At 32.2% G+C, this 19481-nt stretch overlaps 1 protein-coding gene and 1 long non-coding RNA gene across 2 annotated transcripts; both read left to right on the top strand.

Moving 5' to 3' along the window:
• Positions 1–2327: 2327 nt before the first annotated feature.
• LOC145094577 (uncharacterized) lies at positions 2328–3140 on the top strand. Its single transcript, XR_013703422.1, has 2 exons — positions 2328–2684; positions 2928–3140. It is a non-coding gene; the product is annotated as an uncharacterized LOC145094577 (long non-coding RNA).
• Positions 3141–13013: 9873 nt separating this feature from the next.
• On the top strand, positions 13014–18542 carry LOC145092867 (coatomer subunit beta-1). Its single transcript, XM_079030857.1, has 6 exons — positions 13014–13144; positions 14135–16185; positions 17190–17699; positions 17785–17870; positions 18003–18214; positions 18295–18542. The coding sequence occupies exons 2-5, from the start codon at positions 14140–14142 to the stop codon at positions 18205–18207; spliced, it is 2847 nt and encodes a 948-aa protein (XP_078886983.1). The 5' UTR covers positions 13014–13144; positions 14135–14139; the 3' UTR covers positions 18208–18214; positions 18295–18542.
• Positions 18543–19481: the final 939 nt, after the last annotated feature.

Here is a 19481-nt window from a genome sequence, read left to right on the forward strand (position 1 = left end):
ATATATATATATATATATATATATATAACTGTTATAAAACATTTTGTGTATATATATTACATTTGAATAATCATTTTACTTTTAAAATATAAATTTAATTAGAAATAACAAATACAAGTTGTTTAGATATCAAAAACAATTTTAATTATAAATAGCTAAATGATTAAAATATTAAATTAAAGCCAGTTTAAATACACATATTATATACATATGAATATAAAATTGGATAATATAACTAGTCTTAGGAATTTTTGGTTTTGAATCTATATGTTAATCAATCAATTTTTTTGTCTTTTAACTTACTAAAAAATAGGGAAATCTTCATAAAAGTCACAATATTTACGAAAAAGTTACACTTTAGTCCCAAGATTTTATTTTTGAACGAAAAAGTCCCGAAAACCGGCAAAAATTTACAGTTTGACCCTTTTTGACCGGTTGAAACCGATACCAAATTAATTTAGGACTATTTCGTAAACTAATCTAAAATATTGGGACTTTTCTGTAAAAAAAAAAATATTAGGACTTTTCTGTAAACAAAAATATTATGATTTTTCTACAAACATAACCATTATTATTATTATTATTAAAAAAATATAAATAACAATACTGTTACTAATACATATAAATGCATTTAAGTGAAAAAAAATAATATTAATGGCATTGTTTAAGGGTGAATGTGGAGGAGATGTTGATGCTTTTAGCATTGAAATCATAAATGTTTGCTTGTATATTTTTACTTTGTTATGGTCATTTCACATTTGTTGTTATTGTTTTCAATTCAGAATAATAATACGTAACAATTTAAAAGAAGTTACATATTTGTAAAATTATTTATAAATAGTTTAAGCTAGAAGGATTTCTCACTTTGTATATAAAAATGTTTAAGGTGGAAGGATTATTTTTCAAATTCAACAGATCCACTACAAACATCTACATAGGTAGCCCATATCAAAATTCAAAAATGTTAATTACAATATCTTGTTTAATAAAAAGTAATAGGACATGTTTTTTGGATTAATACTTTTGAATTATTCCTATTACTTTTTATTAAACAAAATATTGTAATTAATACTTTTGAATTTTGATATGGGTTACCTATGCAGATGTTTGTAGTGGATTTGTTGGATTTGAAAAGTAATTCTTCTACCTTAAACAATTTTATATACAAAGTGAGATTAAACTATTAATATGCAACTTCTTTCAAATTGTTAAGTATTAATATTCTGAATTGAAAATAATAATAACAAATATGAAATGACCATATACAAAGTAAAAATATATAACCAGACATTCACGATTTCAATGCTAAAAGCATCACCATCTCCTCCACCTCAACCCTTAAACAATGTCATTAATATTAGTTTTTCATTTAATGCATTTATATGTATTAGTAACAATATTAATAATAACAAGTTCAAAAAATAGTATTCTTATTTATATAATAATAATAATAATAATAATAATAATAATAATAATAATAATAATAATAATAATAATAAGGGTTCTGTTTGTAGAAAAGTCCTAATATTTTTGTTTACAGAAAAGTCCTAATATTTTTTGTTTACAGAAAAATCCCAATATTTTGGATTAGTTTATGAAATAGTCCCAAATTAATTTGGTACCGGTTTCAACCGGTTAAAAAGGGTCAAACTGCAAATTTTTGCCGGTTTTCAGGACTTTTTCGTTCAAAAAAAATCTTGAGACTAAAGTGTAACTTTTCCATAAATATTGAGACTTTTCTGAAAATTCCTTAAAAAGTATGTCAAAAAATCCATTATCCAAATGGATAAGAGGATTGTTGGTTATCATTATGAGGTGAGATATTACATGGTATTTTAGTTATAGACTTTATTTTATCATGATGTGAGATATGACATGATATTTTAGTCAATAGACTATAATGTGAGATATTACTTAGTATTTTAGTCAATAGACTTTATATTATCATGATGTGAGATATTACATGGTATTTTAGTCAATAGATTTGATCCAGGTGGTGCTAACCTAGCATCCTAGTGGCTTTCTATACTACTTATTATACAAATCTTAAAGATATTATTATTATTATTAGACTAAACTGCACAAATGGTCCCTGTGGTTTGTTCAAAATTGCCACTTTGGTCCAAAAAAGTTTGGACTAGCACCAGAGGTCCAAACTTTTCATTTTATTGCAGGTTTGGTTTGTTTCAAAATTGGAAGAGGATAAAATGACTTTTTTGCCCTTGTTATTTGTTTTTTATTTTCTTTTTATTTACTGCACTAGTTTTTAACTGAAAATAGAAAAAAAATTAATTAAAAATAAAAAACAAATACATCTCTCTCTCTCTCTCTGATACATCATCTTCTTCAAAACCCACCATCAGGTCCTCACCATTGTTCTTCCTTCCAGCCACCACAAATCAACCAACAAAAAATACAACCCAACACCAGGTATGTTATTGTCCTCATATCCCTTTATTCTTCTTCTTTCTCTTCTCCCTTTCTGTTTCTCTCTTAATTTAAAAAAACCCAGATTTGGGGACACTCCAAACCTTTGTTATGTCGATGATGAGGCAGCGATGGCACACCCATTCTTTCTCACTGGAGAAGATGAACAAAAACCAAACCAGATCCTAGCCTCAAGGTCGTTGTAAAATAACGATGATCAATCAGCGATGGTTACAAACGATGCCATACAAATCCAAGTAACATCTTTCTCTCTCTCTCTCTCTATCATGCCCATTGCCTTCTTCCCATAGAATATCAAACACACACATTCTTTTTGAGAATTAAACACACACACACACACTATCGTTTGCATTTATTTCCAGAAGTAATTTTAGGGCTTTTAGCCCTAGAAATTAGATACAAGTTCACTTACTATCCTTTTCATTTATTTCAGATGTTCAATTGTTCATAATAATCGATTTTGGTGTTGATTGTGTTAGATTGCAGAGGAGGTAATTGGATATCAGTGCTTCACTGGAAACCTCTTTTTGGATTCAATCGTTTTTTTGTGAGTTTTATTTATGTTTGGGTTCTGCTCTAATGTGAATCGCTATATCAGACTGTATAATGTAAAGGTGAAGAACAATAATTATAGATTTAGGGCTTCTCCTTTGAACTCGAAAATCAGGAATAAAAAGATGAAATCAAAGAAATCTTGATGCCTGTAACTTCAATAAACTCAGAAGCAGATAGAGGACCGATACCGATGAAGAGATATGATCAGCCGTTTGTGTTTGTGTGTGTGTGTGAGAGAGAGAGAGAGTTTGCATTTTTATTTTCTATTTTATTTCTGTTATAAAAAAATATAAAAGGAAAATTTTCTTTTTTATTTTTCTTTTAATCAGAAAAATCTTTAAATAATAAAAAAACTGAAAAAGAAAAAGATAAGGGCAAATTCGTCTTTATGAAAAAGTTTATAGCAAATAGGACCAAACTCGCAACAAAATGAAAAGTTTGGACCTCTGGTGCTAGTCCAAACATTTTTGGACCAAAGTGGCAATTTTCGACAAACCACAGGGACCATTTGTGCAGTTTAGTCTTATTATTATTATTATTATTATTATTATTATTATTATTATTTGTAATATACGATGTTTTTGGTTAGTTTTAATGACTATTTAAATGGAACAATTTTGTAAATTTTAAATTATATAAAATTGATTAAAAATAAAGATAAATGTTAAGTTTAGGACTTTAGGTTAATTACTAAAAACTACATTTGTGTTGCATTATTTGTAACTGAATTTTTTGAAGTTAATAGGATTTTGCAAATATATAGCTTGAGGCCACTTTGGTAATTCTGATTTTAAATACATAATTAAATGGGTAGATTTATGAACACATAACATATTTGGTGTTCCTCTTTTCACTTCTACGATGCACCACATGGCTAAAGGGTAGCAATGTAATTTAGAGTGAAAGCAAGATATAGATAGTGCATGAGGGGGAGGAAGTCACTATATTAAGTATTAACCAATCGGGTATTACCATTTCGCCATTTCGTACACTGAAGAGAGAGAGACTACTAGACTAGAGAGAGAAACATGATAGAAAACGAGGGTTTCAAATCCAGAAAGCGATTCTCCGGCATCAATTCTCCGGCAACACTAAAAGTGAAGAGAAATTAGGAAAAATGCAGAAGGGCTAGAGAGAGAACCGGATCGAGAAAGTTTTAGAGAGAGAGAGAGGGAGAGAGAAATAAGCAACTAAAACGAGAGGGACGAAGGAGCTCCAATAATCTCCAGTGATGAAGCTACTCAACAGAGAGGTAGGAGTGAGATTTTTGAAGTTGGTTAGATACGATAAGTGTGTTTCTGTTTCTGATTGTGGTGGCGACTGTAAGTTACTAGATCTGCTCAATCGGTGTATTGCTCTCTGGTGTTTAGGTAATTGTCAATAAGCTCCGACATACTACATGTTTATTGTTAGGTTAGAGATCTGATTCTCATTTGAATGATAATTTGAACCGGAGATCAACAATTTGTATTCGGATATATGCTCGTTGGTAGCATTGGAATAGTAGAGTATCGGTTTTAGAAAGAAGCTAAGTAGTTGGTTTATAATCGAGCATGGTAATCGGAGATTGGAGTTGAATTGAGAGGCTAATTTCGTAGATTGAAGAATAGAATTAATGAATGTTTGGTGGAGATTCAGATAGCTTGTGATTCATTTTTCTGGAAAAATGCTAATAATTTGGAGAAGACGGGTAAACAATCTAGCTAATGGGCTGGTGACATTAATTGGATTAACTGAATTGGGCTTAGATTTATAAGAAGTGGATTGGACTTAACTTAAATTGGATGATAAACTTTGTGCCGTAAAACTTCTTTATAATGCGTTAAATAATATATTGATGAATATTAATGGATTTTATTCAATTAATAAAGGTCAACCAAATTTAAGTCATGGAAATTGATTTGAAGTATTTTTGGGTAGTACATGTTAAGTTCTAATTAGCTTGGGATATTAAAAGGCTAACAGTGTTTGATTAACAAGGGTAAATTTTGGTTAAGGTGAAATAAGTTAAACTATCAAATATATGCGGACTGTTCATTATTTGGATAAAACTGAATTGTCCAATTGGACAAATTGGATTGGGCTATTTGGTTCGGATATTCGGATTTTTGGATTGACTTTCAACAAAACCGAATTATTATTTTGGATTTCAGATTGATTTTGGTTTATAAAATATGAACCGAATAATCCAAAAAAACCGAAAACAATTTATTATTTATTTATTTTTAATATAACTATAACTATTTATTAATTTTATAATATTTTTTTCAAATAAGTTCAAAAAGTTTCATCTAACAAAAACATTAATATATATTTTCTCTTAAAAGTTTTTTATCTATTAAATATTAAACTATAATATACTTAGTAGTTTATAAATTTTAAATCACAACTAAATATTTTTTTTGCTTCTTCTATAAAAATTAGATAATATTATAATGATATGTCATTTTAAAATGTTTTAGTTTTTTTGAAAACCGAATTATAAAAACCGATCCAACCGAATAGTAATTGGATCCGATCGGATCAGATTTGAATTTAGTTTGGATTATTCGGATCCATATTTTGAAAACCGAAATCAATTTGGATTTACTTAATTGGATCGGATCGAACCGATTCATCCAAACGAACACCCCTAAATACATGAGATAAATTCTTAATGCGTAAGACCGGTGAAATATAAGATGACATTTGGAATTTGTATTTACATGTTACATTTGATTAAATAGGAAGATGTTATTAATAAGATAAGATGATATTAATTGGCTAATAATTTTTGAGATTAACGTGGGGTCAATTTTGGTCAATGTCCAAAAAGCTAAATTATCAAATAAACAAAATCATAATCGTAGACCTATAATTTAATTTAAGGTGAAATATAGATAACATTTAGAATTTGTATTTGCATGTCACATTTGATTACATAGAAAGATGTTATTAATAAGATGATGCCTTAGAAGACAATTTGTGATGATTACGGATGAAAGTCGGTTAAACCCGGAACGGATGGACTCGGACCTGGTTAACGGGATTTTGTAGGATCGGAAAACGAATCGGTATATAGGAATCTGTTCTGATTCAGTTTCGGATACGGTACCGGGTAAAGTGGGTCCAGAACCGGAAAACTCAGAAACATCAAAGTGGGTAGGGTGGAACTGGATAAAGTGGTTTTAGAACCGGAAAAACTGTAATTTTTTGGTAATTACTTACTACTTAGTGGGTTGAACTTTGAAAATTTTCATATTGATATCTCGACTTCGAGGGACTGTAAGTCATTAAATATGAACCCAAAATTGACAAACTTATAGTCTAAATTCATGTACAAACTCTAAACTACATTCTGGAAAAAACTGTTCGTCAATTCGATTTTAAACGAATGAGATATGCATATTTTACATTTTCACAGTATACAAAGTACAAAAATAAATAGCTGAAAAATTAAAAAATTTCAGCTTTGATATCCCAACTTTGAAAGATTTTAATTCATTGAATATTAAACAAAAAATTACAAAAGTATAGTCTAAACTCATGTACAAACTTTAAACTACAAGTTGGAAAAAACCGTATGTCAATCCGACTTCAAACGAATTAAATATGAATTTTTTAAAATTTTCTTAGAATAAAAAAAAAACAGAAAAACTAAAAACTTTCAGCTTTGATATCTCGACTTTGGGAGATTGTAAGTTATTAATATAAAACTAAAAATGTTAAATTTATCATTTAAAATGATGTACAAACTCTAAACTATATGTTGAAAAAAATCACATGTCAATTTGACTTGAAATGAATGAGATGTGGATGTTTTAAACTTTTCATAGAAACCGGTTATGGCCCTTAAAATTGGTTTCAGTTCCTAACACCGGTTTTGGTTCTTAAACCCGGTTTAGCCGGACCCAATGGACCCAAACTCGGATTACCTGGAACCCGGATAAAACCATTCTTTAAACCTGAAACCAAAACCAGTGTTATATATTCCAGCTCTAACGGTTCCGTTTCCGGTTCAATTATGGTTTTAAATCTCATCCCTAGTTCAGTTAGCATTAAAATAAGTTGTTGGGAACAGACATCCTTACTTACTACTTTCCATATTTTTTTAAAGTTGTTTTATTTGACTTGATTCCTAATTGTTCATACATGTATACTTGTTGCATTCATGAAAACATGTTTTGGAAAGTTTTTGATAGCAAAAAGCTGATAAATGTTTTAAAAGTGGTTTTGGCATCATACTTATTGCATACATGCATTCATATTAGGATGAGAGACTTGAGTGGTCAAGTCCCTGGATACGTTGTATGTTGAGTTGTTATGAGTAGATTTCTAAATAATCATCATGTGTACATCAAGGCTAGTTACCCCGTATGTGAGACTAGGTATCATGGCTACCTAGTTTCTAGATCGATGGTGGATACCCACTTCATCGGACATTGAAAAAGGGAGTACCCTTTTCCTAAAGATTATAGAGATGAGAGTCTCATCCCCTTTAGCAACTTGAGGAGAGTACCCCACCCCTTCCCAATTGTCAATTGACATTTTGTATGAGATTGGACTTATTGAGATTGACATGGGTGGGTTAATAACATTCATTGCATCTCATATTGATTTGATCATGTTTTACCATTTTTGAAAAGTATTATCTTATTTGTTATTGATTTGAACTCAATAGTTGTTACGATTTATAAAAAAAATTGGAGGTTTGATTTGAGTATGCAGATTACTATCTCTTACTCAAAATGAATCAACATTGGGTAACTCACTAGACATTCCACTGTTTAACTTATTTTGATGTATGTTCAGATTGAAGATGTTGGAGCCTTTAGAAGTGAGGGACATTTAGAAGACCCCGACTTGTTGGAAACTTTTATCATTGTGATGATACCTATTGACACTTCACCTTTTGAAAAACTATTAACTTGAATATTTTGGGATTGTTAATATTCCACAACTTATTTTTAAAACTCTGACACTTGGATTTTTAAATATTAAAAACTTGTCTCTAATACTATTTTATAAATACCCAGGGCGAAAGGTGTTTCATTATTATTATTATTATTATTATTGGTATTATTATTATTATAAAATTAATTTATTTACGCAAAATGACATTAACCAATTATTTGATTTCCATATAAAATTTCATTTTTGCTATATGATATCCTAAAGTTTTAGTTTCCGCCTTTTAGATTTCATTTTCCTCAAAAAGTTCATATCAATGCCTAATCAATTTTACCTGGTCTCCATTCCTCAAAATGTTCATATCAAGGCCGATTTCCTTCTTTTCTACTCAGTTGTCACCGTGTCATTGGTATGCCATATCATGCACGCCTATCGACATAAATACACATACACTGTAATGTCCCAATTTCCATAATAAAAATGATTGATTTTTAGAAAAGAATAAACACCCGCTTTGATGAAGTTACTTTCAAGTCAAACCATTTGTTCATAAATCATACTTCAAAATCTAAGTTATAGGAAAAACATTGCGGAATCTCAAATTGTGACATCCCCCTCAGGCACGTATCACAATATTGTCCGCTTTGGGCCACTCGGCACGAGGACTTCCCAGGGGGTCACCCATCCTGGTACTACTCCCGCACGAGCACGCTTAACTGGCCCGAGCACGCTTAACTGCAGAGTTCTTATGGGATCTGTTGCCCTCATGGATTTAAAACGCGTTGTGTTAGGGCCCGAGCACGCTTAACTGCATAGTTCTTATGGGATCTGCTGCCCTCCCAGCTTTAAAACGCATTGTGTTAGGGAATGTATCCACACCCCTTATAAGAAATGCTTAGTTCTCCTTCCCAGCCGATGTGGGATCAGATCTAACCCACTTTCACCCCCCATTATAGGGTTCGACGTCCTCGTCGAACACATCGACCTGTGCCCTGGCTCTGATACCATTTGTAACACCCCCCTCTGGCATGTATCACAATATTGTCCGCTTTGGGCCACTCGGCACGAGGACTTCCCAGGGGGTCACCCATCCTGGTACTACTCTCCCCCGAGCACGCTTAATTGCAGAGTTCTTATGGGACCTGCTGCCCTCACGACTTTAAAATGCGTTGTGATAGGGAAGGTATCCACACCCCTTATAAGGAATGCTTAGTGGGTTAGATCTGATCCCACATTGGCTGGGAAGGAGAACTAAGCATTCCTTATAAGGGGTGTGGATACCTTCCCTATCACAACGCATTTTAAAGCCGTGAGGGCAGCAGATCCCATAAGAACTCTGCAATTAAGCGTGCTCGGGCGGGAGTAGTACCAGGATGGGTGACCCCCTGGGAAGTCCTCGTGCCGAGTGGCCCAAAGCGGACAATATTGTGATACGTGCCAGAGGGGGATGTCACACAAATCATAAGATGGTTGATGCGTGTGTACAATACCACATTGACAATTCAATAAGTACCTAAATGACATTTAATCCATAACTTTAAGCCATAGGTTAGTGAGTTTCCCAAAATACCCCATACAACAATACACATACAATGCATGTACACATGAACTTTTAGTTTGCTTGGACCGCCTCACGAGGCCTACATGATGCCTAGACCGCCTCACGAGGCCTACAGGATGCTTGGACCGCTTTACCGAGCCTATAGTCTATTGGACCACCTCGCAAGGCCTACAATAAATGGATGCTTCCTTGGTCCTACAGTTTGACCAGACCACCTCGCAAGGCCTATAATAGATGGATGCTTCCTTGGTCCTACAGTTTGACTGGACCACCTCGCAAGGCCTGCGATACACTAGATCGCCCGGGTGTCTTGGCCTACAACACAAAGCAGGACCACCTCAACCCAACCACAACTTGTCGCTATATATACATAAACAAACAAACATACAATAGCCATCAGAGTAAGTAATCAAAACAAATCTACCAATCAAACAGATCACTACAAACATACCAAACATCCTACACACAAGGATACATACTGTAGTAGAAAGTATAGTGAGAAAACTCACATGAAGCAGTAAAACATATAATAAAACCACCAAAGTGGCTAAGATTGATTTCTAACTCTCTATACACCTACATCATATTAATAATTCTTACTTAGGTCATAATTCAAGTAATACTTGGTTTATATACTAAAATCTTACTTAATACATGGGAGCGGGAAAATTGGATCGAGTCAACTGAAGTCAAAGAAGCTAAGAAACTGGAGTACCACGATGTGGTGATCACCAACCACGTCGTGGTGAATGGAGACTTCTCGGTCAATTAGTTACTTGGTGGATATGCTATTTTAGTGATCACCATGCCGTGGTGCCTGTTAGCCACGACGTGGTAAGCTAATTTCAGATTTTATAAATAAAAGCGATTCCTCTCTCAACCCTAACTTATGTTGGAAGTTTTTGACGACTTTTGGAGGCCAGAAACATTCCTTGGAGGTTCTGGAATGCAAAAATCAATTGAATACTTGATTTTGAAGAGATCTAAAGGCAATTTTACTCTTAATTACTCTATTGCTTAGATTTAATCATGTTGGTCAAAGTGATTTTCGTTTTTATGTGTTTGTTTCCTGTAGTTATGGGCTAAAAACTCTAACTTTCGTTTAGAGTAGATGATCTTGCTTAATATGTGTTGATTAAGTGAATTCGAATTCTTACTAGTGGCTTATTTATTATGATTGCTTGTTAAAGAACCTTTTTTATGTTAATAACAACTTCTTTTCTGTTTATTGTTGAGTTTAATTGAGATTGCATGATCTATCTATCTTAATTGGCTTAAATGTTATGATATTGTGAATAACATTGTTATAAGGCTAGTGTTTTGACCAAAAACCTAAGATTAAATAGAAAAGTTGGTAAATTGATGTAGGAGTTAATATATGAAGAACAATCATGTATTGAATTGTTCATAATCATTTATGTCAATCAAAATTACAAGTTTTGCATAATTCGAACTGAATACTAGTTTTCTTGTTTAATTGTCCAATTGATCATTGAATTATTAAACTTGTTTAGCTAAATGATTAGTCTATTGATCATAATTCTATTCAATCTAGGAACCGGTAAGCAAGAAAATAATAATCCATTGCATTTTCCACGAAATCAACCATATGAGCAAGTGAATCAAATCTAAGCGAAAGTCTCTTCAATTTCTTAATTAAAAATCGTTTCTTTGTTTCTTATTAAGTGTTAAATTGTTTATTTGCTAATTTGCTTCTTTGATAAGTAGTGTTTAAGTTTTTAAACTTGCAAAATTATAAAACCCCCTCTTTTATTAATTGTTAAAATCATTTAACATTTAGTAGTTATTTTAACAGTTATTACCATTCCCTATGTTCGATATCATGTTTCCCTGAACTATCATGCTATTCGATTAGGTACATTGCATATCGCGTATTAGTTAGTTTAAATTAGTTGGTTTATTACTTAATACATAAAATACATATCAGTTATAAATTTAAAACTTTCAAAAGTGTAAAACAAAACATACACCAATTATTATATATGACCCTAATAATATGTAGGACGTACATACAATTTAGCACAAAAATGTACAAAAAAAGAAAAATAATGTCGAAACATAGACAAACTTGAATATAATACGTTTTTTAAAATTAACAAACGGAAGTTATTATATGTGACCCATCTCATACGTAGGAAACATACAAAAAGTTGAACACAAAAACGAAAAAAAAACTAGAGCGAAACATAGACAAACTCGAATTTAAATTGACAAGTTTATAACAAAACCATGTATTTTTTTTTTAATTTAACGAAAGATAGTTCTAAATTAAAGTCGAAAAGTTAACAACCTTGATTTATATCGACATATATATATATATATATATATATATATATATATATATATATATATGTGTGTGTGTGTGTGTGTGTGTGTGTATTTATATTTATATAAACACGTAAATATAGTTTTTTAGGTTAACGAACGGAAGTTATTAATGAAAATTAAATTATATATAATACATGGTTAAACACGAAAACTTAGAAAATAAAGGGGTGAAAGTAACATTTTTTAAAGTTCATGGTGAAGGGTTCAAAGTGATATTTTAAAAAGTAAATGGATGTAAGCATAAAATATAGAAAAAATTATATAAATGATCTCTATGGTTTATCCATACTTACAAACTTAGTCCATACTATTTGAAAAGACCAAAATACCCTCACACCAATAAATAAACAATAACGACGTCAACGAAAAGGTCATTAACGTAAATTTTGGAAACCATAAGGACTATATTCGTCAAAAAAATTACCAAAAACTAAAGTTGTGACATATGATAAACCACAAGGACCATTTTTATAGTTTTTTTTTTATTTTTTAAAAACACAAAATAAAAAAAGGATATATGCAGAAAAACACAACCAATTATACATGTATATTTAGAAAAACCCTTATATTATTTTTATGTTCAGAAAAACCCTTATATTATTATTATTATTATTTACGTTTTAAATAAAACCAAATTGCAATTTTTTAAAAGAAATGATCGGCTAAAAATATGATATGATATACATATCTCTTATATTTTCTTAATTGTATGCGAAAACATGTCAAAATTACATATATTTTGATTACTTTTGCTCGATTGTATTCTCCGTATGGAGTTATATGATTGATTTTTCATTCCTTAACTAATTGTTTTTATCATAATTACTATCAATTTCGTATTAAAAAATAAAAATATAAGTAACATCATATTTGTAGTTAGTTTCTCTCATAAACCCGTATTTTGATCTTTTTCGAATGGTAACTATTAATATAAATGTTTTTCTGAATATAAAAATAATACTATATAAGAGTTTTTCTATATATACATATATAATTCGTTGTGTTTTTCTGTATATATTCCAAAAAATAATAATTAGATTACTCAATTAATAAAATTGAAAATAAACAGAATAAAACCCTAAAAAATAAAAATTCTAAATTAAGGGTTTTTTATTACAATGTAAAAAAAAAGATAAAACTAAAGAATTGAATGAAAGTTATAAAATAATAACTGCTGTTTTTCATATAAAATTTTGACATTTTTGAAGCAGCGTTGTTCCATTGCTCGACGCGATCTGAATTCTCTCCCTCTTATCAGTGGATCGATCTACTATTCTCTCCTTTTCCAGATCCATCCACACCACCAGATCTCGTTAACTTGCTCGCAGCCGCAGCCCCAAGGTAATTTCGATAACCCCTCCTTCTGCACGATTACTCAAGCCCTAGCTTCTTTACACTTCAGGCGACTCTCATTCTCATCCTAAAATTGTTGTTGAAAATGTCATTTCTTTGTGATCGGCCTGGATGCAATCTGGTTTTCTCAGAATTAACTTAGGGGTTTTATTGCATTTTCTCAACTTTGTTTGTGCATTTCTGAATTTGGCGATCTGAAGTGCTTAAAATAGGATCTGTTCTTAATTTACTATTTCAGTTTGATAAAATTGGTGTGCAGTGTTGAATTCACTAATCGATGTATCTCGTTCGTTGTCAACTTGTTCTCTTGCTGAATTTGTTATCTTACAAGACTTTATACGAGAAGCTGTGTTTTCAGAATGACAGATCTAATAGATGTTCGATTAAATTTTAGATTTTTTTTACTATTTGGCCTGAATCTAACCCTTGTATCTCACGACTCTGGATCCCTCGACCTGAAGATTATTTATATGGGTTTGGTACAATTGGGCATCGTCGATTTAAGCTTGGATGTGTAATTTGGATATATGACACTGTAATTGTGATAGCGCCTATGGATAAACTATGTGATAGCTTTCAATGGCACATAGGATAAACTATGTGATAGCTTTCAATGGCCTTTTGGAAATCCTGCAATTTCAGTGAAAACCCTATGTGCTATTGATTGCTAAATTATGGATCTCATTCAATTTGTCTGGATGATATCTTTTGTGTGACTATCACACTAGTTCTACTTCATAACTACTGATGCTGTTATCTGCTTCCACACATACAAAGAAATAGATCTGTGTATGAACTTCAACTTTCTTGTATCTAATTACACTAAATATGATGGTGTGTATAACATGGAGTTTGAATACATGATTTTAGGAGTATTCCGTTTAGAATTTTTGTAATTGAATGTTGTTTCTGCACTAAAGAAGGAAAAAAGACCTCAACTTTAGATCTAACTCCTAAAAGTTTTCTTCTTTATTCCAGAAGCCATGGAGAAAACATGCTCACTACTTGTCCACTTTGACAAAGGGACACCTGCACTTGCAAACGAGATCAAAGAGGCTCTTGAAGGCAACGATGATGCTGCAAAGATTGATGCCATGAAAAAAGCAGTCATGCTTTTACTAAATGGAGAAACACTCCCACAACTTTTCATCACAATTGTTCGATATGTTCTTCCTTCAGAGGACCACACTGTTCAAAAGCTACTCCTTCTTTATCTTGAAATCATCGACAAAACAGACTCAAAAGGAAAGATCTTACCTGAAATGATCTTAATTTGCCAAAACTTAAGAAACAATCTCCAACATCCCAATGAATACATCCGTGGGGTCACTCTAAGGTTTCTTTGTCGCCTCAATGAGACAGAAATTATCGAGCCCTTAATCCCATCTATTCTAGCTAATCTAGAACACAGGCATCCATTCATAAGAAGAAATGCTATACTTGCTGTAATGGCTATTTACAAGCTTCCACAAGGGGATCAGCTTTTAGTTGATGCTCCAGAAATGATTGAAAAAGTCCTCTCAACAGAAGCAGATCAATCAGCCAAAAGGAACGCTTTTCTTATGCTGTTCACATGTGCTCAAGAACGTGCAGTAAATTACCTTTTAACCCATGTGGAAAGAGTAGCTGAATGGGGTGAATTGCTTCAAATGGTGGTGTTGGAGTTGATACGTAAAGTCTGCAGAGCTAACAAGGGCGAAAAGGGAAAATACATCAAGATTATCATATCTTTATTAACTGTTCCTTCTGCTGCAGTTATCTACGAATGTGCAGGGACATTAGTGTCATTATCCTCTGCCCCTACTGCTATTCGTGCAGCTGCTAATACCTATTGTCAACTCCTCCAATCTCAAAGTGACAACAATGTGAAACTCATTGTTCTTGATCGATTAAACGAATTGAAATCCTCTCATCGTGAGATCATGGTTGAAATGATTATGGATGTTCTTAGAGCACTTTCAAGTCCTAATCATGACATTCGAAGAAAAACCCTAGATATTGTTCTTGATTTGATCACTCCACGTAACATCAATGAAGTTGTTCTCACTTTAAAGAAAGAAGTTGTCAAAACCCAAAGTGGAGAATTGGAAAAAGATGGAGAATATCGCCAGATGTTAATCCAAGCTATTCATTCATGTGCTATAAAGTTCCCAGAAGTTGCATCCACAGTTGTTCATCTGTTAATGGATTTCTTGGGTGATAGTAATGTTGCTTCAGCAATGGATGTAGCTGTTTTTGTAAGAGAAATAATCGAAACAAATCCGAAATTAAGGGTTTCAATCATCACAAGGCTGTTGGATACTTTCTATCAGATAAGATCTGCACGTGTTTGTTCTTGTGCTCTTTGGATCATAAGTGAATACTGTCTTTCATTGTCAGAAGTTGAAAGTGGGATTTCAACTATAAAACAATGCCTTGGAGAGCTTCCGTTTTATTCAGCTTCTGAAGAAGGAGAAAACAATGATTCTTCAAAGAAAAGTCAACAAGTCAACTCGATCACCGTTTCCTCCAAAAGACCAGCTATTCTTGCTGATGGGACTTATGCAACTCAAAGCGCAGCTTCTGAAACTGCTTTTTCACCTCCAACTGTTGTTCAAGGGACTTTGACTTCTGGGAATTTAAGGTCACTTCTGTTGACTGGTGATTTCTTTCTTGGAGCTGTTGTGGCATGTACTTTGACTAAACTTGTGTTGCGTTTGGCTGAGGTTCAACCTTTGAAGAGTGAAGTGAATAGGGCTTCAACTCAAGTTTTGTTGATTGTTGTGTCGATGATTCAACTTGGGCAATCTTCATTTTTGCCACATCCTATTGATAATGATTCTTATGATAGGATTGTTGTTTGTATAAGGTTGTTGTGTAATCCAGGTGAAGAGATTAAGAAAATATGGCTGCAGTCATGTCGTGAAAGTTTTGTTCAAATGCTTGCTGATAAACAGATGAGGGAAACTGAGGAGTTGAAAGCTAAGGCTCAGGTGTCACATGCACAACCTGATGATTTGATTGATTTTTATCATCTGAAGAGCAGGAAGGTAAAAGATTATTCTTTCCATTTATTGTTTTTCTTTATGTTATTTCTCATTTTCAACTTATATATATATATATATATATATATATATATATATATATATATATATATATATATATATATATATATATATATTAATACCTGATCTATATTCCTTGTTTCTTTCTTGTTAACTCCTTGCTTAAATGATGTCTACCTAAAAGAGGTGTTATTTGAACTTTGAACAAATGTTTTTTTTTTGAATGAAAAGTCAATGAAAGTACATACTGGATTAAAAGTTAATATTTGATTAGTGTTCTAGATGTTAATTCTAGGGGTTTTATGCAGAAAAGTCCCACTATTTTGGGAAATTTTTTTCGATAAAGTCCTAAATCTTTTTTTTGAGCAGAAAAGTCCCATTATTTAGGGAAAATCATATAATCTATCATTTCCTGTTAAAATAAAAAAAGGATTTTTTTCGTTATTTTGGGCAAAATGTTAAATAATCGAATTTATCTGTTAAAAAAAAAAGATTTAGGACTTTAGCAAATTTTTTTCCAAAGTAATGGGACTTTTCTGCATAAAACCCTTAATTCTCGGGTTAATATCATAAAAGACTTTATATATTAGGTTTTTTCCGGATTAAACATCAACTTTATTTTTTTTTTCCTGAAAAAGACCTTGCGTTTTTTCATTTTTTTCCCCGAAAAAACCCTCAAACTTTTTATTTTTTCCTAAAAAACCCTCAACCTCTTATTTATTTTTCGAAAGCACTTTCAGATTTGACAAATTTTCCCCGGAAAAAAACTGCTAAAAGGGCCAAATTGAAAAAAAGAAAAGATACAAGGTCTTTTTCTGGAAAAAAACAAAGTTGAGGTTTAATCTGCAAAATCACGACATACGAGGTCCTTTATGATATTAACCCTTAATTCTAAAAAATAACAAAAACAATTATATGAAATACTTGACTTAAAATATGTGAAACACTTACATAATTTATAACTGAAAGTACATTGCTATTTCTTATAGGGAATGAGCCAGCTGGAATTAGAGGATGAGGTTCAAGATGATCTAAAACGTGCAACAGGAGAATTCATCAAAGAAGGAGATGCTGCAAACAAACTCAATCGCATCCTCCAACTCACTGGATTCAGTGATCCAGTTTATGCTGAAGCATATGTCACTGTTAACCACTATGACATTGTCCTTGATGTAACTGTCATCAACAGAACCAAAGAAACCCTTCAGAACCTCTGTCTAGAATTGGCAACAATGGGCGACCTTAAACTCGTCGAACGCCCCCAAAATTACACCCTCGCCCCTGAGTCCAGCAAGCAGATCAAAGCAAACATCAAGGTGTCTTCAACCGAGACCGGGGTTATTTTCGGAAACATCGTTTACGAAACTTCAAATGTCATGGAACGCACTGTTATTGTCCTCAATGATATTCATATTGATATTATGGATTATATTTCTCCTGCTGTTTGTAGTGATGCTGCTTTTAGAACAATGTGGGCTGAGTTTGAGTGGGAAAATAAGGTATCAAATATCAAATTATCAATCACTTTCATATTATTTATTTATTTAATAGAGCTCTCACTTTTTTTTTTTTTTTTTTAAATAGGTTGCTGTGAACACTGTGATTCAAGATGAGAAAGAATTTCTCGATCATATTATTAAATCCACAAACATGAAGTGCCTCACTGCTCCGTAAGTTCGTTTTTTTATTTTTATATACAAGAAATAGCAATGTGCTTTTGTTGACTTGTTTGACTTTTCAAAAAGATTGAAAGTAGATTGCTGTTTCTTGTATTATGTGATGATGAATTTGGTGATAATTAGGTCTGCACTGGAAGGTGATTGTGGGTTTCTGGCTGCTAACTTGTACGCGAAGAGTGTGTTTGGGGAGGACGCTTTGGTAAATTTGAGCATTGAGAAGCAAGGAGATGGGAAACTAAGTGGATATATTCGTATAAGGAGCAAAACCCAAGGGATTGCTTTAAGTTTGGGGGACAAAATTACCCTTAAGCAGAAGGGAGGCGCATAATTGCTTGGTATAACACTATAACTACATCCTACTTTTCTATTTCATTTTTGATTTTATAAAAATTTATGTTTTTTTTTTTGTCTCTAGGATGTTTCATAGAAGAATACAGGAGAAGAATAAGGGAAGGTTTTTGGAATTGGAGTTTGTTTAAATGAGGTGATTGCTAGTTGTTGTGCTTCGGATCATTGCAGTTGTAGATTCCCCCGTTATTGGTTACAAATTTTATCACTTCCTTTAATTTGGTTATATGCTTTTTACTATTACTATTATTATACAATTTTTTGTTTGATGTAAGAAATTTATATACTCATATATAATTAGTTGTTTGTGCACTATCATTGTTTGTATTGTGATTGACATGCATTGGACTCAAACTAATACCCAAAAGGTGGGACAAAATAGGGACACCGACTCACTCTTGATCTTTTCTTCGTGCAAAAGACGTAAATACCCCTAATTGGGAATAGCTCTACAAAGCCTGTCCAGTCTTTTACTTTATAACCGGATAATAGCATATGATCTTAGATATTGGTTTTTTGATCAAACGGTTTAGATTTAAGTTATATGGTTTAACAATATACTTTGGTTATGGTTTTGTGTAAAACTCTTAGTTTGTTTGATTGCTCGTTAGTTTCGTTTTCAATAAGGGGCGGGAAGAAGCGAGCCGAAGGAGGGATTTTTACTAAGCTTTGCTGAAAAAAGTTGCAAACTTAAGTTCCGAAACTTTAGTCTTAACTTCGTTTAGTCAGAAGAGGGGGACTTGCTCTGTGATAAACAAATGACTCCAAACAATAACCTCAAGGCAGCCAATCCTAATAAAAGAGGTGAACCTGAGAAGAGCAGTGACTCTATTTTTATATTAAGATTTGTACTTATAATGGAAGCTTTTAAGGAAAGTGAAAATGATTGGTTTTGAATTTTAAGCTTTAGGACTTTCTAGTGTATACGCCAAAATACCAAGTTAATGAAAAAGAAAACGCTAAAAGAGAAACCAAATTTGAAGATATTTGACACCATCGAGATGCAAATTCATACATGTTAGTAGTAACCTGATTTGTAAACTACTTTTTAGAAATTATTTGTTGCGTACGTGTTGCCAAAAATGCTTATGTTGAGTGAAAGGGGTTAATAAATAGAAGCAATAAAGTCCCTACTGTTAACGGCTAATTGTAGATGACTAAATGGTCTTATACGCCAACGTTTTTTTTTTTTTTTTTCTTTTTTGAATTGTAACGAAGCTGTAGTTATCCTTATATGAGTTGGTTCATATCCGA

The sequence above is a fragment of the Lactuca serriola genome, chromosome 3 (genome assembly GCF_051521515.1).
Source record: "Lactuca serriola cultivar US96UC23 chromosome 3, Lser_US96UC23_V15, whole genome shotgun sequence".
Classification (NCBI taxonomy): Eukaryota; Viridiplantae; Streptophyta; class Magnoliopsida; order Asterales; family Asteraceae; genus Lactuca; species Lactuca serriola.

Bases quoted from the DNA above. Each gene is read 5' to 3' on its own strand.
- LOC145092867 (XM_079030857.1), top strand. From the start codon at position 14,140: ATGGAGAAAACATGCTCACTACTTGTCCACTTTGACAAAGGGACACCT. The intron at 17,700-17,784 runs GTATCAAATATC...TTTTTTAAATAG, and splicing joins AGTTTGAGTGGGAAAATAAG to GTTGCTGTGAACACTGTGAT. The intron at 17,871-18,002 runs GTAAGTTCGTTT...GGTGATAATTAG, and splicing joins ATGAAGTGCCTCACTGCTCC to GTCTGCACTGGAAGGTGATT.